Source organism: Papilio machaon, chromosome 1 (assembly GCF_912999745.1).
Source record: "Papilio machaon chromosome 1, ilPapMach1.1, whole genome shotgun sequence".
NCBI classification, from domain to species: Eukaryota; Metazoa; Arthropoda; class Insecta; order Lepidoptera; family Papilionidae; genus Papilio; species Papilio machaon.
This window is the reverse complement of record NC_059986.1, coordinates 4,576,186-4,600,228: the sequence shown is the minus strand read 5'-3', so window position 1 is coordinate 4,600,228 and position 24,043 is coordinate 4,576,186. Positions and strand designations below refer to the sequence as shown.

General features: G+C 34.1%; 1 protein-coding gene across 1 annotated transcript; it reads right to left on the bottom strand.

The window, feature by feature from the left end:
* Window positions 1–1,500: 1,500 nt before the first annotated feature.
* Window positions 1,501–18,805, bottom strand: LOC106710670 (adenylate cyclase type 3). Its single transcript, XM_045686880.1, has 21 exons — window positions 18,188–18,805; window positions 17,953–18,102; window positions 17,758–17,873; window positions 17,373–17,484; window positions 17,165–17,292; window positions 16,712–16,870; window positions 13,119–13,257; window positions 12,643–12,658; window positions 12,473–12,558; window positions 12,109–12,200; window positions 11,284–11,539; window positions 10,809–10,892; window positions 9,623–9,730; window positions 9,142–9,356; window positions 7,407–7,482; window positions 7,032–7,254; window positions 5,208–5,290; window positions 4,997–5,098; window positions 3,476–3,724; window positions 2,982–3,131; window positions 1,501–1,655 (listed from the first exon to the last, which is right to left on the bottom strand). Exons 1-21 carry the CDS (start codon window positions 18,731–18,733, stop codon window positions 1,512–1,514), a joined length of 3,234 nt encoding a protein of 1,077 aa, XP_045542836.1. The 5' UTR covers window positions 18,734–18,805; the 3' UTR covers window positions 1,501–1,511.
* Between the last annotated feature and the right edge of the window lie 5,238 nt (window positions 18,806–24,043).

Sequence of the window (24,043 nt, the reverse complement as noted above, 5' to 3'; positions counted from 1 at the left end):
AATCTACTACATTATATCTGCATTATTTATTTATTTTTTAAATTATAAACATTAGAAAGATTCAAGAAAGTAATGAGACATTTTTGAATATAATACTCGGTATGATATAAAAGATCAAAAAAGTAATACAGTTTTCATTTGTTTTTATAATTTAAATGTTACTGTTTATAATTTTACCAATCTTTTATTGAATCAAAAACACACCAAACACATGACATGGTGACAAAAAATATATTATTTTAATAGTTAAAATTTTTGAATTTTAAATGAAATATGAAAATAAACAAATATGGTTAAACAGATTAAACAAAACTCATCGCATTGGAATTGTTGTTTGTCTTATCTAAATATGTATTGACGAAAATATGCATCTACAATATGCATATCGAACAAGTAGCTATAAAGAGATTAGAAACTACTTAATACTATGATAGTTCATTTTACCAAAAAATATGATATTCATGTCTTTATTACGTTTTATTACATAATTATTGCTGAAAGCATAACGCTCCATCTCATCACATAATATTATAATAATTATAATCTGGTTCTAAAGTGCGAACCGACATTCATCACGCCATCTTTATTTTAGTTAAGTATTGCATTATCTAATCACAAAGTCAATTAAATCAAGTGGTTTTACACACATTATGTTAAACCTCTAACTTTTTTTTTAGTTTTCTGATATAGAGCAGGCTCTTTTCTGAGCTTTACTAACGCTGTTTAATTGATAAAACACCTGCAATAAAATAGCGACAACTTACAATGGTTAATACATGATTCCCCTATCTTTTCAATTTTATTCCGATTTCTTTTCTTTTTCGAAAAATTATTCAGTTTCAATTTCAGTTGGAATTTGCACTAAATCAGTTGCTATTACAACGAATAAAAAGTTACTTCGTATTGAGTTTGTTAAAAACCTCTGTTGATAGATATATCTATATGTAAGATGACATATTATTAGAAGTTTGATTTGAAACAGCATAAATTATTACTATCACTTTAATATTTATTTATTTCAAGTTTGATAATGTAAGAGAAAGCATTGTTCAGTCGAAATGTAGCTTCAATTTTAGATGTTGGTAAAGAAGTTAAAATTCACCAAATCCGAGATGCACATAAATATCTGATTTGGTGGAAGAATGACGAATATACGACGCATATGAAAAATATCGTATGGTTATTTTTGAAAATTGGAAATTTTTGCTTTAAAATAAAGTAAATTACATATTTCATTGTATATTGCACTTTCTTGCTCAACTTTATTTTATGAAATTTTTAATCTTGATAATTTCATGGCTGTAAAGTTGACAGATAAAAGCATTATAATAGAAAATAAAAAAGAAGAACTTTTTGAGAAACCTATACAACCCGTTGAGACACAACAACGATGTCTAACATCAGTTCAACAAATAACTGTTACAATAATAACTACTTGTTAAATTCAAATTAAAAAAATTCAAGGAAGAGACAAAAAATGCAATAATTTAATCTGTAAAAACAGTGATGTTTTAGGAAGTGAGTAACGGTCTATCGACGTCAGTGCCTGAGCCGGCGCCGGCAACGGTGGACTGCTGTAGCGCGCGCTGCGAGGCCGTCGCGTCTCCGTTGGACAACAACGCATCGGTGGCGTCTGCCTCGCACGGGTCCTCCATCTGTATCCAATAAGAGTAATTAGGTAACGTTAAAAGATAAATGAAAGCCGAATTAGCATTGATTATATATAAAGGTGTTTATCTTATGGTCGTTCATGACTGAATTTAATCGAATCTTATATTTAAAATTCTTACATAACGTAACTAATAGCTTAGATTATAATAATCAGTGATGCATTATACAATGTTTAAGGTACAAAGTCATATTCTACATCAGTTTGCAACTTATGATAAAAGCGTCAATGATATAAAAAATTCGAAGTCTAGTTATTTCTCATCGTCCATCAAGCACCAAGGATATGACTACATCATGTTTTTGATAATCACAGAATAAATCACACATGTCACAAAAAATCACAAAATAAAAATTTGTTTATAATAATGCACTATAAATGAAAGGAAATCGGTATATCAAAGAAAAATTATCATCGCAATTTAAGATAATTACAGGCCCTTATACTATAAGCATTATTCACCGACAATTCATTAAAGCTTAAAGTAAAATCGTGAATATCATTACCTTGAAATTCGACTAGTTTAAATTAAAATACGAATATATGTATGTGTTGGTTGACCTTCAAGCAGCATCTTTAGAGCTCCTCATCAAACAGGACTCTACACATGATATTAAAAAGTGAAAGGTATTTGAAAACAACACGTCATTATTACATTGTTCTCGCCACCTAGTCATTATAAAATCTATTTGATTGGTTATAAACAATTAGAATTTAAATCAAAGTCTTATTTTTAAATAAAAAAATCAAGTGTAAAAATAACTATGTCAGCAGGAATAAACTTTACAATTAACACAGATGATCCACGTTCGTCGGTTTGGTTGTAGATAAGTGGTAACACAACGCGCAGTCTGGCCAGTCAGGCCGACGTATGGAAAATCGGCCTGTCCGGGTAGACTGTACGCTGCATACCAAATTCTTGTCTTTCATCAAAATATTTATTTGTCATGAGGCCATGACTAACATCTTCAACTGTAATATGTTACATAAGAAACGACATTTTCATAGGCAGTTATCTAACCAATTTCATGAAATAAGGACATGAGGTAGGAATTGGAAAGTACGAGCATATTGTCAATACTTCATTATACTTTATTGCATACTATAAAGATGGAAGGATTAAAATATTTTGATACAACTGCAGTCACAGATCGGCATCGTAAACATATTACATATATTGCTCATTGTCGTGCATTCATCAAATGCTTTGATTTATCAATCTGTCCACAATTTTACGATAGAAGATGGATTGATCAACTAATAATAGTAGTAGCAGCCCTATACGTAGCAATACTATGAGTCACATACGTACCATAGATTTCTCTGGTTCACCGGTGACAGAGTCGCGTTTGCCTTGTAAGTAATATGTCATCAACTGTCCCTTGCCTTTGACAGCCACGAGCCCGCGCTGCTCAAAATAATACCCAAAACACTGGAGAATTTGACATGTTTCTTCCGTCACCTGAAGTAAATAATGTAAAATAATTGAATGGAATAATTATAATAAATTATATGGAATAAATTACATAAGAATACATTTTTAAACTAAATCATAAAGATTTCGGATTTAAACTATAAATTAAAGGATTAAAGTGATGTTTGCACGTATATAAAGAAATAAATTACTAAATTTCTATATAATATGGATCAGAAACAAATAAATGAATTCTAATTCTAACAATTTATATGATTTATTTAGATATTGTTTAGTATTTATCATCCTCAAATTGATTTTTAGTGCGAGTCTTAGATTGGCGTTCATTAAGATAAGTAATGTGTTCAATTTAAAGTGCAGAATTTGAATACCTGAATACACCCTGCTTTGCCAGTGCTCTCCATGCGAGATGCGACGTTGACAGTATTGCCCCATATGTCATAGTGCGGCTTGCGGGCGCCTATCACGCCCGCGGTGATCGGCCCGTGATTAACTCCGAGACGTAACACGAAGTGGTTGAATGACTGCTCATTGATGGCTGTCAAAACTCTCTGCAGTTCCAGTGCAAATTCCACGAGGCACGCGAGATGAGCCCAGCGCACGAGGACACCATCGGACGGCTAAAATTGAAGACGAAAATTCCCGTTTAATATATGTTTTTATCTCTATTTTGTCAAAGATAACTGAATTATAGAGAAATAACGAACAATGAAAAAACGATGCAAAGTTGCATATTAAAATTGAAAATGTTTGTACAATATTTTGCTGCATAATTATTCCACTTTAGTTCCGAATAAGTGCCTCTCCAATAATAGTATCACAGAGCATTTAGTTTGTAATAGAAAGAGTTTCCTTACATTTCGCTAGGAATCAATACATTTTAACTAAATAAAAAACCTCTTTATTTTCATCATAAATGAATATGTATCTCGATAATAAACCTTATCATTATATCTTGTATAGTATGATAAAATTATGTCAGTTAAAAAATAAATTTTAAACCATCAGTCGGTCAGAACTTGGTCCGTATAATGTTTTATTTAGAGAAGTACATGGTAATGGATCCCATATGACATCTCACTTAAGTAGTTTGCATACACTAGGGCCGCCAACTATATACAACTATAAATCATTTTATGAAATGCATTGCAAATACTACCGAATCCTTAAATTTTAAGTCAGAATCATTTTTTGCCTGTATCTGAGGAAGGTAAACATGACGCGAATGTCCTTTAACGTTTTTAAATGGCCTTGAGTTATTTAAAGAAGTACATTAGGCCATTCAATTCGACGATAAACAGGTTGGTAAATGAGGTAAAGTAGACAAGAGATAAATCTACATATTCAGTGTTGTTAAAACTCAAAACTGATGTACGTACATGTATGGTAGAAAAATTGTTAACTACTTTGCTTGCCAAATGAAAACAGCAGTTTTTGTTCACTTTACTTTTCATTCAATATACTGTTACTATTAATTTAATGAGTCTTCGAAGCTAAGTTTTTGCGGAAACATTTCTCTACTATATCCAAATACCAGAATCCACGTTCGTAGTCGATTCACAAACTATACTTTCCATTTACAATTGGAAAAAGACCATTAAGGAAGTTCAAACAAAACGGATGATTGGCACTGACGTACTCAATAGCTAAGTAAAGTTTGTTCTAGCATGTCTCGTCCGCTTGCACTCAATATATGTACATACTGCACACTTAACTTTATCTTTTGCCCAATTTCAAAGATAGGACGATACTAATAAATAAATTAATTAGTTAGATTGCAGGCGTAGGTTTAATCAATTTAGATCTTAATTATTGTAATATTTGAGACTTAATTTCTTTAAGAAAATTCGTAACGGCAATTATAGAGAAATATTATTATTCTTTACATTTACCTGCATCTGTCGAGTGGGATTTAGGCCTGATGCAGCCATGTACGTCGAACTTATAGTTTTGATTTTTATTATATCCTTGCTGAACTTGGAATCTTCCAGTAACTGAAATAATACATATATATGGTGATACGAATAATAAACAATAACAATTGTATAACTAATACATATGACGGCTAAGGTTTAAAAAGATGATATGAAATTTAATCCTTACCAGGTCAAAGTCAGAGATTACTTCGTTCAAAAACCGCAGACATTCCAGCCCTTGATTGTTCACAGTTTCTTCAGAATAGAACTCTATAATAAAAAGAATACATCTATTTTATATTGATAGATTCTTTGTATAAATAAACATAAATAAATACCAAAGATATGAATACATATGAAGTATTTCCTTAATTAGTGTGTGAAATTAAAGAATATTTCTTAAAAAGTCTCTACAGCTATGTACAAGTAGCGACATCTATTGACGATAACGCAAACACAAGACGGTATTATATATTTTAATAAAGTACGTATGCAAATAAGTCATATATATTATGGTAAATAAACTTAACAAATACACTTAGAAAACTTCTACATAATATAATTTGAGCTAATGCTGCTGTTTGCTTTAGACCAATATAGTTATACTAAGAGTTCATCGGTTCAAGTCTCAGCTAATTAAAAAAGGAAGTAAAATGTTACGTGGAAATTCTCAAGTAACCATAAATATAAATGTTTATAAAATTTAATTCACATAAATTGAATCAAAAATAACATAAACAAAACAAATAAAGCAAAAATGTCTACAATGTTAAGCCACAACTCTATCTTTTGTTTTTTTGGGTACTGATTTTCAAACTAATTTTAAACTTTTCCTGTCAATAAAATAATATTAAAATAGTAGTAATTAAATATTTTATTTTTCCGTTATTGGATTGAGAACGTTGCTTAATATATTCTGAGATGTCTATTTACACATTTTACTAGCTATATAAATAGAGAACACACGTATAAGGTAAAAATCTCTTTATACATCGTAACCTTGTTAAAGACAAGGATTTAAGTCTGTGTATTACCTTAGTACTAAGTTAATTAACCCCTTTACATATTACGTTGTAACACGTTTCAGACCTGCTTTAACAAATAAAAACCACCACATATCCAACTCGTTTTCTGAACATAGATGGGTTGATTTGTATGGCATTTAGACGCAAGCACTAAAGCAAATGCGTCAACGTTAGTCACACTTCAAGTTGATTGACGTTCAAATAAAATTAGGGTTACCTTTAAAAAGTAAAGATGAGATTAACGGAGATAGATCAGTATATGATGTGCATGCGTATGTCAGACTATGTACACTGTTGAGTCGTTAAGGTGCCTAATTATTACGCTGTCGGACTTGCGTTCGATACTTACTCGAAGCAGAACATTTGAATTATGTTTTCCAAAATTAACGAAGGACAAGGCCGCTGTCAAACGAAGGTTGTTTTTGTAACCGCGTTAGGTTTTTGCCTAAATTAATAATAAACCATTTGTAATACTAATGCGTTTGAACATAATGCAAACAAGTGTGATTCATCCTCGGCTAAAAAACTTCTTTGTCCTCTCAGATTAACTTGATATTATCTTTATATATGTATGACGATAAACATATTGCCAAGAAAAAAACAGAATATGTATATCTTTCTAAGAATAAGAATATTGCATGTAACATGATATGATTTTAAAGTATTCAAACATTCACAATGTTTGATGTTGACTCATGTTTTCTTATAAGAAAAATGTTGGGACTATTTATTGTGTTGCCTATGAATTTACCATTGCTCTTGTCATTGGGTTGAGATCTTTCATGTCTTAAGCAATAATGCTAAAGTATTAGCAAGCAAGAAAAACGCACAGTGTAAAACATAAATAGAGTATTAGCACAAGAATAAGATTTCAAGATTAACGCAGGCCACAAAGAAAGCAATGTTATATTCGCTAATCGTCACACAACTGCAAGTAGAACAAAAGTAAAGGTCTAATACTAAAAATATTTGGTTGTAGAACGTACCTGAGAAGTTGGGCATGGAGGCGAATAGCACGCCGACTTCAGCGTAGCTCTGGCTGTAGAGGTCGCGGTGGTGGTGGCGCGCGCCCATGAAGTGGCTGGCGACGTGCGGCGGCAGCACGTTGTGCACCAGCGCCTGGTTGCGCCGCCGCAGGTCGATCGCCTGCTCCGCCTGCGCGCGCATGCGCTCCCCGCGCGAGTGCCGCGCGCGCTCCAACGACTCGCTCTACGTAACACACAACAATTAGTAACATTCACCTAGTCAAAATGGTCTATCTCCTTAAAAGTCTGGGAGTAAAAAGTGTTATCATCAAAAATCGATTTATCTTATTAAAAATATAATGAGATAATTTAACATTATTGGATTATATAACTCACGTATCGATTATATACCACAAGAGCGATCGCTATGATGAATAACATGATGATGTTTCTGGCACTATGGAGATGCACCCTGCAAGAATAAACATCAAATCTTACGAACGATAGCAACAATACATAGACTAGTGTAAGGAAAGCTTGTAACTAGTAGACATCGCAAATACATCGAAAATATGAAAATTTTAGCTTCACTACAACAAATTCCGTACAAACCGTCTTCATTGTTGGATTCGATTGGAACAGTTAAAAGATGTACAGGATGATGAGAAATAGAAGCTGTAAGAAATAAAACAGTTTTCGCATCGTTTCCAGTATCACTAGATGTTTTAAACGTTATTTTGAAATCTGCACAACTTGGGGTCTTATAAGACTAGTTAAATAAATATTCTTATTTGTATGTGCATCAAATAAAGATGACCTTTGCTTATATTACTTTTACTTCATTAAACTAAATATTACCACACGTGTATATTTTAAGAAGCGATTCAGAATTTCGTTCTATATGATTTGTTTTGAGTTTTTGAGTTTATATCATTTGATATGAGTATTTAAATCTCAGTAGGTGGTATTACTTGATTGTAAAAAAATAATACGTGTTAAAATAAAATTTTGCAACATTCCATATGTCAAAAAGAAACAAGTTTCAATAAACCTTTGCTATTTCTAAGCAATGATGTTGTGAGGATAGAAATGCAAATTGCAAAATCGCCTGTCATAACCTCAAACCTGCGAGACTGCAGAGGTTACATAAACGTCGCCACAAATACATTGCTCAATCTCCTAGCGCTGAACTTATTGTACATTATTAATTATATTTATTATTCCCATAAAGAATGTCACTATTTAGACAAATTTATTTACATTTATCAATCTGATGTGAAGAAGAGAAATCGACGATGTATTAACATTATTGGGCTATATAACTGGACGATGCATTAAGAAAGTTTTTAACGTTAATTATCTTGTTCAGTCAGTTAACAAATCCCGGCTTCAATGCTGCACTGCACTTGTTAATAAAAAAAACCTCTGTAATGAAAATATTATAATTAAGTTACTACAAATAATAATTGCATTCGACAATGTTAATAAATAATTATACTACTTATTTTCGTTAAAAATTATTCAAATATAATAAATGAAGCTAGATAACCCGTCCTCATATTATATAGATACACGGTACCTAAAAGGCGATGTAAAATATGTGTCAAATAACTGTAACTGCAATTGTAATTTCAATTTGTATTGTCAATACAAGATTACAGTATGAATTTGGAAGAATTTTACGTGTACTGCATGTTTCAATAGATGAAGAAATAATTTATTGAATTACAGAGCGACAGTATCATCCTCTGTTGCATAAAATACACTTGAAATTTTTGTCACGATTATTGTCTATGTGTAATGTCCTAAAATTCTTTGTATAGCATTTCTGCGACAAGAAAAATCTCGCGACAAAAGTCGTAGTATAGCGCTAGGCGTTTTGGATTAATGGCGAATGCTAATTCTTAATTTACAAATATGATTCAGAACAGTTTTTTGCTAAGTAGGATTTTGATCTACATCACAGTATTCTTCAAACGTTGTGATGTCCTTGCATTGACATTACCTATAAACACACCTGTATTGTTATGTAATTTTATTATTGAATTTAGGAAACGATTAACAAGAGCGATTTACACTCGTAAATCATATATTAATCGTATAAGTATTTATAAAATAATAATATAGTTACATTACGGAGAGGAATTGATCGGCGTAGTGTGTTGTGTTCGCATGATGTAGCAGGGTGTGATAGGGGTCGCGGGCGCGGTTGCGCGGAGCGAGCAAGTCGGGAACGTAGAGAGCGGGCAGCGTGTGCATTAGCGCCATCGACACCAGGTATGCGAAGCGCATCGTGCCGCCCACCAACGCCGGCCACAGTGTGCAGCACGCCGCGCCCGCGCCCATCTTCATATACAAAACATCATTTTGAAAAAAAAAACATATAATAATACTCAAAGCCGTGAATACAAAAGGGGATTAACCATATGTAATATTATTTAATGAATCAAAAAGCATTGTTAATCGTTTAATAACGTACGTAGCTGTTTAACTTTGTGAATAAATACTGATAAGTTACTGACATGTCAAATAACCGTCATAAAAGTTGATGTTTTTTTGTGAATATCAGAAAAATTGAACTTGTACACTTGTAAAATGGTAAATTAAGTTACATGGTAATAATAGGAGGGATGCATGCAGCGGCGCGCCCCGCCGCGCGCCGGCGCGTCCTCCCGCAGTCCGTCCGCGGATAGCGCGGTGTCGAAATCTCCGCAGATCACCTTTGAAACATTTCGACATACTATTAACAGAACGGATACACTTCACGGAATCTATTAATCCAAATAAATGTTTTTTTTTTTTTTTTATAGGAGAAGGGGGCAAACGAGCAACGGACCGAGAATTATTTGATCCGATCCGATGTTTTAACAATACAACAATAATTGCACAAATATTTAAAAATTGTGAAAAATTAACGCTGCATATTTTTAAGTAAAGCTTTAGTTTTAACAAAAATTGTAAGGAACACGAAAAAGAACAATTTGCAACAAGTTTTAAAAAACTGAGATAAAAAAATATACATATGAAGCGTTATGTGCTTGTGATCTAGAAATTAAATTTAAAAAAACCCAAGTCATACTATTCGGAAATACCCCAGCGTCGTGCATATTATTTTGCAAGGCTGTTGTTGACCGAAAATTCCACGAAGAACGGTAAGGTACTTTTGTAAAATGAACTTTGGGTCCCTGTTACTGTTTTCCATAAAAAAAGGTATCTATGGTAACACTTATAATTATTAAATGTAGTATTTGTATGCTTAAATACCAACAACTAAGCTGTTTGTAAAAATTTTAGGAATAGGCACAATCAGATTTGGAAATTAAATATATGAAATTACTTATATACGGGATCGCGAAATGACGAAAGAAACGACTAAGTGATTGATTTTTTTTATATTACAAGGTGGCAAACGAGCAAGCGGCCACATGAATTCGCCGAAATGGCGAAGCGACCGCTGCCCATAGACCTTCGCAATTACAGATGCGTTGCCTCCCCCAATCGACGAAGGAGGAGACGCACAAAAGAGAATATTTCTCCAACGAATCCGCCTCCCCTCCCCCATCCTTTCCTTATAAGAATAGGGTGGGAAGGAAAAGAGGACTAAAATTAGGCCGCCGGCACCACACTTTTCAGATGAAACACGGAATGACTTCCACGTGACGCCTGTCTTCTGCGTGGTCGTGGTATTTCATCGGGCAAGCCGGCCAATTCGTGCAATGGATGTTGTTGCTGGCGTGTACCACTGTTAATTAGCGGGGCACAGCCAGTTACTATGTTATAGGGAGTATGTATACTTACCATGGTAGTAACATTTGCAGTTACGAACATCGTTACGTTGAATATGCTGCATGTCAACTTCCACATCGGACTTACTGTCTTTTTCTAGAAGCAAATCAAAACAAAATATGAATTTCACAGCCAAATATAATGTAGTTCATTGACAATTCCACTTATATCTTGCTACGATAAGCAGGTGCGTTGTCACTGTTGAGAATTCCATTGGAAAGTTTCTCGTCATAAAAGAAAACCTTCCTTTCACCTTCGATCCGATTTTATAAACTTTTCTATTTGAATACATTTATCATGATACTCTTTTAAAGACATTTACTTTTCTATGTATCGCATCTATATCAAAATCTTTTCTACACCTCGAAAATACCAACAATGGTCATGCTTTTTTTCTAATTAATTAATTATTACTATAGGGAAAATAGTGATGCATTTTCAACATTGTACAAGTAGCATAAAGTAAGATAACCTAAAAGTTGTCAACCTTAAACTGTGTGTATTTGTAGCAGGCGTAGTATAAAACGTTAACGAGGCCGATCTCGAGCTCGAGGGCGAGGTAGACGGCGTGCAGCGACCAGGCAGACGGTGTGGCGAAGCTGGCCACGGCCGCCACCGCCGGTAGCAGTACCAGCGGGGGCAACATCGCAGCCTGGGGGCACACGTCCGTGCGAAGCGTGAACGCAGACTCTGCCTCGATGGACTTGAACTTGAGGCAAAAATTCGTCGCGTCTGCTAGCTCCCTACAAAAATTCATCATCACTAAATAACTCTGGCCCATACAATGTACAATCATTAGATATAACAAAGACACTTTGGGCCGAGCCATAAAAACTCTTTTATCGTACGCTGGTATCAGACATTACCAGAAATCATGATTATTAAAATATAATTCGTAGGGTTCCAAAATGCGTTCTTGATAAATTAATATCAAAGTGCAAATAGGTAAGTACCGAAATCAGTTTTGGTGATACATAATTAAAGGTAAAACATACTCTTATAGAACCATGTTTACTTTCATAACATCAACCACCGAAGGTCAAAGTTAAAATACATGTTTAACTAAACAGCGTCTTACTGTACTTTTTCAAGTAATACAGTTTCATTTTATTGAAATTGAGAATCACCTTACATGTTGCAATTTAGAAATAGAAATATTTCAGAAAAAAAGATGAACGGTATTAATTGACATAAGTTCAACGCACATGATAAAAGCGAAGAAAAATAATCTAGCAATTTAAAATATACGGCGAAAAATGTAAGACTTGTTACAGACGACAAATGAACGCATTCAATATAGAAACAGACTTACTTATCATCATCTCTATTAACGAGTTCTTCTTCTAACATGGCGAGTATTTTCGATTCTTCGTTGCTCTCGCTCTCGTCTTGTGGCGATAGAACCTACGGATAATGTACGTAGCGTTTTCATGTAATCGATGAGCAACATATTTCTATGAATGCTTTTGATGTACATACGAGTAGATAGACGACTCAAAAATGGTTAGAAGGCTTCAAAATTAATGGCATCACTTTTTTCAAGCGGATGATATTAATACACTACAACTAAAAGGCTAATTTACTGCAAAATGATTACCGTATAGTTGTATTTGTGTAAAGTCTTAATCTTTTAACGTGTACATGGATGTGCCGACATAGTTGTACCGGGTACTTACAGAGTCCTCGTCGTCGTCCCGCATATCAGACAGCGTGTCCTCGCTGTCTCTTGCCTCGACTTCCTCATCGTCCGGCATATTTCTAGCTTCAGAAACAATAACGCCACCACCGCTACCGCCGACTCCACCGCTACCGCCACCGCCACCGCCACCGCCACTGCCACCACTACCGCGGCCGCTCTGAAACTATATTCGGAAAGAGTATTAGTAAGTTTTGGAAAAAGTAATGTTATTTCAAAAAATTGAAGCCACTATAAAATGCACCAGTGTAATTGGAGTCAAATTAAAAAATGAAATAAATAAATATATATTTATGTATATCTGTCCGTTCCAATGTTATAGCAACAAGTCAAAAACAGTTCTGAAAAATGAGGTATCATTCGAGTCTTTATCTTGGCCAGAAATATAAGAGTAGGTACAGTCAGTCAAGCATACTAATATTAGAAATGCGAATGTTTAGATGGATGGATGGATGTTTGGTATCTTAAGAACAGCTCAACAGATCTCGATAAAATTTGGCATAGGTGTAGAACAAATCTGGAAGAACACATAGACTACTAATTAAGTATTTTTTTAATTCGCGCGGACGGAGTCGTGGGCGACAGCTAGTTATTTATGTTATCAATTTTCACTTGTATTTACTTACCGGTTTAAGGACACGCACTATGAAATAGGTTTTGATGCCGGCCTGACGTAACATTTCCTCGCGCCGCTCCCCGTACGCGGGCTCCACTTCGAACTCATCATTGAGAAAGTTCAAAGTCATCTCAGATACGTGCACGCGTCTGTTAATTATCAAATATTTTAGTTCCACTCACAACATTCTAAAATATCCAACCGATGAACCAACTAATGAAGTAGTTACTCGTAAAAATCATTTGGCACTCCAATTAGTCCGCAAAATCTGCTGACAAGGTCATTTCATTCAGGTGACTTTAAAATGACTTTAAATTGTCAAACTTAATAACGTTACAAAATGGACCAAAATATTTCAGGTACTTATATCTACCTATGTGTGTTTTTTTAGATGACTTCAGAGTGTAAAGTGTACAATGACCTCGGAATCACGACATTGAAATGAATTTAAATAAAAGAGCAAAGCAAAATAAGAAAGCAATTGATCTCCTTCTATCCGTAATATTTAAACTCATGACAGTAAAAATAATAAAATGTTTTATAAATTATTTAATTTAGCTTAGATTCATAGAGAGGACATGCTTTTCTTAGTCGAGTATCCAATTTATTATTCATGATAACGCAAGCTGCGATTGGATGCGCAAGGCGGGATCGATAGTTACAGTACAGGGACTTAGCGGGAGCTAGGCTACCGCCACCGCCGGTTAAACGAAACTTATCAAACATAATATACTATCTACGAAGAAATAAAATAACAATCATTATATACAATAGTTGACAGTAATTGAAATAAAAGTAATAACTTATTTTTTGGAGTATTTACTGTAAAAGAAAACCACTACTTAAATGCTTTTTGTTCAAAGAGTAATCTTACTAATACTATAAATACAAATGTTTGGATGGATAGATGGATGGATGTTTATTAGAAGGTATCTCTAAAACGCCTCCACGGATCTCGATAAAATTTGGCATAAGTATATAAATAGTATGGAAAAACACATAGGCTACTAGTTAAGTTTTTTTCAATTCCGCGCAGACGGAGTCTTGGGCGACAGCTAGTAAATCTGTGATTTTGATATAACGATAAAACTATCTTTCGTAGCGTTTACGTACGAGTGAAACAATATAAAAGAAGAAATGTTTAAAGACGGACCAGAGTTAGTTTTATATATTGTGTATCTTTTAAAAATCTGGAGCGTCGGTGGCTCAGGGGTTAAGCACTTGACTTGTAATCTGGTTCTCACGATGAAGGAAAACATAGTGATGCAAAATGCACATATCAGCAAAAGAAATTTCAAAGATATGTGTGAACTTCCCGGAGAAAAGCCTGAGGACGCGGCTCGCCACCCGTCAAGTTCCGTCTCCCTTAATGGTGAAAAGTGGATTGCAGAGGTTCGTTTGCCCACCCCAAATGGAGGTCCCTGATCTCTGCCTATCCCTGTGAATTACAGGCGTGAATTGTGTGTGTGTTTTAAAAATAAACAAATAGGTCTAATGTTGCTTTTCTTTCCTACATCACTTAGCCTGATTATGCAGCATATGAAACAAAAACTTATTCTTATATCACATGTTTCCGTCTCGTATATATCCAAATGATACATTTGTTTAGGTAACAAGAAGAAAAAAGTAACAAGTAGTTTTGTTAGCACATTTTTACTGGTATTTGTGATTTTACACAAATAGCAACAGTTGCTACTAGCTCCCAAGTCAGTTTTTACGTTTGTTTACGTAATAAAGAAAACAAATGAAATAGTACACTAAAAATAATTCAAGCTTAATTACACTGCGTTGTTTCACGTACTCATAAATATTCGCAAGTTCTCATAAACATGCCAATACGCTAAGTCCATAGAGAATAATTTGTTAGGGCTGAAATACGGTCAAGGCCAAAAAAAGGTCATCATTTCAAGCGTTTAATAATTAAATTAAAGTAATTTTGAATAATAAATATCTGACGCAATATTATCTCATGTAGACGATTCTTAATATTGTATTTACATAAAAATACTGCTAAACTAATTCTTATCAGTCTTGTTTAAAATTAAGTAAAGTTTTCGCTTTATAGGCCAAAATAAAAAAATTCTGCGCTACGGTAAAAAAATATAGGTTTTGAGGCCAAGTTTAAAATTGTCTTTTGCACGTCGCCCTCTTCAACGCCCGACATCGATCCGCCAAGTACTAGGTAGGCTTTGTAAGCGCTTTGTGTCAAACGGGTTGTTGTATGTTTTACAAACGGTGTCTCACAATTTTATTAGAATCATATTTACCTGTCATTAGCGGTAAATTAATTTACTAATGTTATAAATGCGAATTTTTGGATGATTGATGGATGGATGTTTGTTATAAGGTATCTCCAGAACGGCCGCATGGATCTCGATGAAATTTGGTATATATGAAGAACACAGTCTGGAAGAACATATAGGCTATTTTTTAAGTTTTTTTAATTCCGCGCGGACAGATTTACGGGCGACAGCTAGTTAATAATAAAGCACGGTCAAATTAAGTGAAAAGGTAGTAAAGCTACTGAAAATTGCTAAACACGTTTGGAACACTATGTTATTTGTAGCATGAAAGATATCTCCATGAAAAACTGTTTTCAGCATGTAGTCATGTTTGACCACATTTTGGCAAACTATGAATTTTTAAAAGTCAATATATTTCTACTGAGACTTTAATAAGACTGCACAGTTAACAAGTCGCATACCCACAAGTTCAGAAACCACCGAGCACCGGGCTCCGAGCATCGGCCACCGGGCACCGAGCAACGAGCACCGGGCTCCGAGCATCGGCCACCGGGCACCGAGCAACGAGCACCGGGCTCCGAGCATCGAGCACCGGGCACCCGGTGCAATTCGAGAAAATTGTTTTATTTCGATATCGCTAATCCTATGAATGTGTGATGAATGTTGAAAAGTGTTTCCTAAATACAGTCTCGTAAGAGTAACCTATGAATATAACTATCACACAAATTAATATTGCAAATAGTTTCTGGGGTTATTAGCTTTCTATTAAACTATTATATAGACGTAGTTATAAAGGTATATTTTTATCATTCTTGATCGACGATACATTCAAAATTTTAAAAGGCAAAAAATTTGTATTTGGTGGAAGAGGAGACGCATGAGATGGGGAAATATCATCTTTCTGTGCGTCCCCTTCTCCGTTGCCTAAAGGTCAACGCATCTGCTATTGCGAATCTCTAAGTTAATTCGGCTAATTCGGGTGGCCGTTTGCTCGTTGGCCCCTTTATAATATTAAAAAAAATTGTGCAGCGAGTACGACGCAGATGAGAATTTTTGAACGATCATTATTTAATAATATTTTGCAACTAAAACTAGAAACAATATGAATCAGAGAGCGATTAGTAAACTCAAGCTCAACACTTATTGTGAGGGCTAAACAGAAATCAACAACATTTAAAAAAAAGGACGTTCGATAACTTTTAAAAAATTTGAACAATTCTAGATCTGAAAAGTATCATGAACCCTGTTAGCGGTTGGAGTTGGCCAAGCAAGTTATAATTTTAAAAGGTAATCTACAATTCTTCTACAATACTTATTTTGTATTACTCGAATAGATTTTTTAAAGTAAGCAAGTAGTTACCCCGCCTTTCCACTGCTCTCCATCTTGTTAGCAAGTTCGACATCGCGCGAGTAGACGTCGAACTGCCACTGCCTCTGACCCAGGACCCCGGCCAGCACTGCGCCAGTGTGAATGCCCACGCGCATGTCCACCGGTGAGTTTGTTATTTGTTGCACATATCTGAATAATATTATATATGCTAAATAAAGAAAAAGTATTAAAGCACTTTCACTTAACAATTTTTAAAAGCTGTAAAACAAGACTTCGCCAGGAATAGTAATGGCTGGTACAAAAAAAAATGATTTTGATGTTTAATTTTCTTTGTAAGACCTCATTATATGATTTTTCCATTGTTCTACATGTATGCATTGCAAAACTGTCTACAGAATAAAAATTAATTAGGTAGCAAGTGTATTAAAAATATATGTTATTACATTGTTTACGAATTTAGTTCTTATTATAAAATTGTCTTACTTTATCGCTTTGACCATCGATAATCCCATGTGAACGCAAAGAACGGCATGATCCGGCCGCTCCAGTGGTGCGCCGCTAATGCAATAGTAGCAATCTCCCAGGATTTTGATTCGTAGTTGATTGTATTTCTTTGAATGAAATAAATTTGTAAATAACTCCAAAAAAGGTTATTAACATACAATAATAAATAAGACATTATACATCGTACCTCAGCGAGTCGATCGAATCGAGCAAATAGCTCATTTAGAATTGCAACTAGGTCTTGGGCTGAATATGTAGATGAAATTGCCGTGAAGCCCACGATGTCAGCGTACAGTATGCTGCCATTAGAAAACTCACATTATGTATCATAATAGAGATATAATTAATAATTAATTTACAGCCAATAAAGTAATCTATATATATAAAAGAAAGTCGTGTTAGTTACACTATTTATAACTCAAGAACGGCTGAATCGATTTGACTGAAAATTGGTGGGCAGGTAGCTTAGAACCAGGAAACGGACATAGGATAATTTTTACCCCGTTTTCTATTTTTTATTCCGCGCGGATGGAGTCGCGGGTAAAAGCTAGTTTATGATAAAAATAACTCACCTAACATTTTCATGTCGCGACATGTAAATCTTTTTAAATTGTGTGTCGATAAGTCCTAGTTCCTGTCTCATTTGAACGGCGACATGTTCGGGAAGCACCGACAGCAGCAGTCTCTCCTAAAGTAATTATAATATTTAAATTCTTACTTTATTTCTTTCTTAATCTTAGAAAAGTTTATAGTAACAATAATCGAACCTGTTCTTTACTTTGTTGTTCGATGGTGAGTTTATCACGTAAGCTTCGTTTTGTTTCTTGGAAAGAACTTCTTTGTTGTCGTTCTCCAACTATATATGCGACTCCTCCCAAAATCGTAACTCCCATCAGTAAGGCACCATTTGCTAATTGCTGCATAAATTAAACCGTGTTAGCTCAATAAACAACTGTAATTAATTCCAAGACAGAAATATGCAAAGTCAAGGATGTTCCGTACCTGACTAAAAAAGTCTTCGGGAAGCCTTTTTTCCGTTGTGATAGCCAGGTAATATTGAACTAAAATATACCCCGATAATGAAAGCAAACTATAGAGTAACAGTACCACATAATGAAAGGGTAATGTTGCAACCGTAAAATATTGCAAGACGACAGCCCAACCGAGCAACTCGTTGTAGGAATCTCCAATGCGCCGTGACACGCTTATCAGAAGCTGAGCCCAGATGACAAGCCATGCAATGTGGTTCAGTAGGTAACGTGCTCGTCGAACGAGGGCGTACACCACTACAAGTATTATATTGACTAATAACGCAATGCCTACAAATGTATAAGCGAAGTAAAGGTTACTCTCGCCGGGAACAATCGCAGCAAAAATTTGGAATAACAATCCGATGGCAAGCAGTCGTAGTACCGCTCCTTCCCTTTGCCGCTCCGTATAGGCCAGATACAGTTTCTCTTCCGATAAGTCTGTGAACCCCCATGGCGGCACTAAGCACACCCAGCATGTGTTATTATTCAAGGATTGCGCCTGCATTGTTTTCTCCATGTCTATTAACACTTGCCCATTTTCACTTTTAGGAGCTTTATGTTTCAATATTGTCTAATTGTCTTTATTTTCTTCAAGGGACACAACAATTCAATTCAAGTAGACAATCATAATTTTTTTTTATTATTATATATAATAACATATTATTGCGGTCTAAATTGTTTTTAATTTGTTTTTAAACGTTATATTTGAATGAAAGAACTGAAAGCTTCACTGAATTTACACTTTTAACAGGGGATTTACATTGATTTTTATCTTCCCAAAATATTTATCTGATAAATAAAAATAATTAAATCTATAACTGCGTTATAAAATAATACTACAAAGCTAAACAACTGTGCGTTTATCGTCCGATCAGTACTAGTACTCGTGAGTTTTAGTAGTAAAGCAAAGAATTTGAAGCGGTGACTTTCCGCTGGCGGCTGGCTAATCGAGGACGTCTGTATAATGAATAAATTACACGCTGAAACATTGTTTCGATGTCAGTTCATTAACGAAGTCGTCTAAAGGCATGAACAACGCATGTTTTCATGTACAGATGGTCGCAAACTGACCACTGGCGGCACCGACATCACTAATTCCTACGCTGACGATCGTTTCACCTGATGGCGCGACAGTAACGTGGCCGTGAATTCGCTTCATAAACTACACGTTTTTCTTTTCTCATAGTTAACACATGGCCATCGTTAAGAAAATGTAAAATAGTCTTTAGTTAAGTTACTAATTGGTCAAATAACTTTTTCATTAAACGTTTTTTTTATTTGGCCTTCTCTAGTTAATGTGAAAGTAAAAAAAATGTAAATTATTAAGTTTTTTTCGTTTATACGCCTCTTTAAGATATAATTTACATCTGTGTACCCATTGTCCTTTAATACATTAAGAATTAGGTAGCTTCTAGTATTTTGGAATTCTCTACTGAATACTAGTTAAACGCCTGAAACGTTTATGAAAAACTATTTCAGTATTTTACCAGAAATTCAAATAAGAACTAATTTTTTGAAATGAACCTATATCGTGAAAAACGTACCGGCATTTACATTTTCTGTGACTGACTCGGTCGGCTCCATTGAGATACCACAGGCTGGGAAATATCTTCAAAATTAGCAGACTAATCATAAAAATGGAAAAGTGGCTGTATGTAATTACAAAAGCCATATCGTATCTTCCACATGCAACAAGTATGTGAAATTATTTTGTAAATTGTAGTGCAATCTTAGTCATGCCTACTCCGTTACATGAAAAAAAACCATTGTCACAATAAAAAGTATTATAACTTACAGAAATGCAAACTCATTTGTTACAAACTTTTACTTAACTTTTCAAGTAGATTATTTTCAAATACAAATATATTATTACATAAATATCAGTTTATTATTAGTTTATACATAGCATATTGATTAAACTTTTGTTAAGTCAACAGCAGTCCTAGTCCGATATATTTAGTACCTATACAGTGATCTTCATTGAAAATTCATCTAAACTATAAAATAATACTTTTTTATCATTTCTGTATTTTATTTCATCGAATGATTAAATGTCACAAATGGACTGTTATGTTGAAATGCAAACAAGCATATTTACTTTAATAAAGTCATCAGTTATCTACATTATACTGAACATGTCATACATACATTTTTGTAACGAATTTTGTTTTAATGTTTAATGGGTTCTTCTATAACGTACATAATATACCAACATACAATTCATGGGTTACATTTATCGAGTCCTACAAAGTTATAAGAATTAGATTATTTGACTTATACTTAAAGCTTTTTCAATAACCATTTGATTTATTTTATTAAATTCTTTACGCTTTTAAGTCTTGTAACACTTGAATCAGATAAAAGCGCCACTTCGACCCGTGGGATAATACTTTGTATAACATGCCTGTCGAAACACAAAATCGATCGGTCGATTGCGGTTACTTTTTTTTAGAAACATTTGTATTTCAGTATTCGTTAATCTTTTATACTTTAAAATGGCTTCATTTTTATATCGTTTAACTCTAATAATTATTGATAATCTATTATTCATACCTTTATTTAGAGAAGATGAAAAGTTATTAACATTAATGATTAATACAAAAATGTTTCCCGCCGAAATTATAATGATGTAAGTAATTTTCATAAGACTTCAGTATTTACCGATATTTTTAAGCACAAAGAAATCGTTTGAGGAAATATTCAACTAAATTTCGTTGTCTCGATTAAAAGAAGTTCGTGTATTTAAGATGAATTTTTGATAAAGAAATAATTTTGGATAATATTGAACGAATCGATGGTGACAGGGTAAGGCGCGGCGCGGGGACGGTGCGCGCACGTGGCCGCGCGCGACTGCCGCGGCCGCCGCCCTCCGAACCCTGCCCGCTCCGCGCGCCCGCCCGCGACCACCCGCGCCCGCCCGCCACGCCGCTCTCCCGAACGCCCGCCGCCTTGCACACCATCTATTACATCGATTCCATTCCCTCCACATTTCACTAATGTTAAATGAAAAGTGTTCACTACCACTTCCTGCAAATTATTTACATCCCTAAACAACTATATTATGATCGCGCTTTATTATTCAGAAGCAAATATTCGTACTTACTCGTATATTTTCAATCGTAGCTCAGGGATGAAACTAGAAAGTAGGTCATTTCCTGATTTCATTTTACTGCGACGACGCTATCAGAACGTAATGGCACTGTAATCGCATCAGGTCCGGGTGCGCAAATTGCACGGAGTTAACTTTTATCGCTAAACGATGATGAAGTCGCCTTAACCTTAGTTTATCATCGATAAATACTTTACTACATTATGGACTTAACTCTTGCAATTCGTGTACTTTAACCCCATTTATTGACAAAATATGAGAGTAGAAGTGTTTCATAGAAGTTTAACGTTTATTCGAAAGACAATTTTCGAAATATATTTAGTCTGCGTTATGCAAGTGTAAAACTGTAATGAAAAATTTTCCCTAATTGGGTAAAATGCAGTATATAAAAATAAAAATGTACAAAAGTATTTGATAAAAAAATAGTTATTGTTTTATCTTACTAATATTATAAGTGGGAATGTTTAGATGGATGGATGCATGGATGTTTTTTTGAAGATATGTCCGTAACGGCTCAACGGATCTTGATGAAATTTGGCACAGACAAAGAATATAGTCTGGAAGAATACATAGGCTACTTATTACGTTTTTTTAATTCCGTGCGGACGGAGTTGCGGGCGGCAGCTAGTATTATTATATTTATCAAAAACAAATTTAAACACAAACCATTTTTAACAAACAAAATATTATGTTACGTTTTGTTATGAAATAGTTACTAACACAACTACCACAACTAACAATCACAAAAAAATGCACGACTAACTATGTTATTAAACTTTACTAAAAAATAAGTAATAAAAAAATAACAAAAGAAAACAATTTAGTTTTATGTAAATTACAATATTGGGGAAATTTCCGACAAAAAAGTTTTTTTTTTTTTTTAGAAATGCAAATATATCATGTTCGTGAAATATGTTATTTTTCGATTTACAAATAATCAATCCAATTTAGTTACATACCTATAGACTTATCTATGTGTATGTCCGTTCCTTTATACCTATTTAGCCTTTAATTCGATTTGTATTTTTCCCTAAGTTATAGTAGGTATAATAATTAAGATATAGTTCAAAATAAAACCTAAGTTCTAAAAATATCCGTAGACGAAAGGAATTATGTACTAGGTATTTTGTAAGAATATCTCTCGACTCCTAATGTAAATAAATGGATTTGGAACACGGCGCAATAACGAAGTCATCCCAACGCCACATAAACATAGCCATAGCTGTAGAAACAAACGGGACGTTTGTTATAAATATTTTGTATTTTTAATGCAACACAAAATTGTATAAATTTTGGACTATAATTTCGTAGACAAAATTTATTAGCTAAGTATAAAACTTTTTTCTGGACACCCTTAAATTTGGATTTCCTTATTATTGTTGGTTGTATTTATTTACGTTTTTTTTTAACCTGACTGACAAGAGGGAAATATTTTTTTAAATATTATTTTTAAGTGTTGCTATCAGGTGTTGCATAAGGTTGATATCATAGTCTGAAATTCCGATAGAAATATAACCAAGGTAATAAGGCAAATAAGAAATTATAAAAATAACAAAGCTTGCAATATTTCTTGCTGCAGTGTACATCTGTACATGATCACAAGTTATTCATATGTGTATATCATGAGCTCTTAAATTCCTGTTATATTTATAAAGTGGGAATATATTAGATAATAGGAATATATTTTTATGCAGTATTAAACTGCTGCAACTTAATTAAATTTTTAAGCATTTATTACCTAAAAGGGACATACGTAGCAACTTAGAGTAAGATAACGTTGTAGTTTTGGAAGTGGCTGAACGATTAATGATACTGTTAACTTCAAATGTGCAAATATTGCGAGATAAGATACCTAATAAAACATTTACAACTTGATAGTTTACATGAAGTGCGTATGACGTCACAATTCTGATGATTCGACCCTTGCACAACACACGGTACGTAACGAGGACCGACTGTTGAAATCACATTACAATCAATAACATCTTGTATACCTTTTCAAAAGTAGTCTTACTTACATAATTGATATATGTATATGGGTAGGTATTTCCAGGTACTATTAATATTTCGAAGTAGTTTATTTATAAGTAGGTAATTGATTCTTCTTTCAGCTGTTCCCTTTGCCCCCCTTAGCAACGCCTACTATGGTTTAATGCCTGGTTTACATGGCTTGCTGAGCAGGCCTATCTCAGCAAGCAATGACAGGGATGGCGGTCTTCTTTTCAGGCCAGTGCTTACAGAATAATTGTATTGGAGCCACGCTTTGCTTATTTTAGGGAAATTTTATCTGGACTGCGAATCGGGAGAAAAAGGTGTTGCGACCACCGTTCTTTCGTGTTGTCGTTGTTGTAAATCTTTATTATAAATGTTACAATAATATAATAATTTTTAAGCTATCAAAGTTTTTATTTGTAATTTTTGCGATTTTTTAATAAAAATGTACTCTGTAAAAACTGTGGCGTAAATCAAAGTGAAGCAAGATCGACATGTCAGTTGTTACGACGTAGGTGAAAAACTGGGAAATGACCTCAAAACTGTTTTCGCGCCTTTGAAAAAAACTGGATACACAAAAAAGCTCTATATTTGGATGCCTCATGAGCTCACTGAAAGAAATCTAATGAACCGTGTACTTATATGTAATTCTTTATTACGCCGTAATGAAACCGAACCATTTTTGAAAAAGCTGATGACTGGTGATGAAAAAAAGGATCACATACG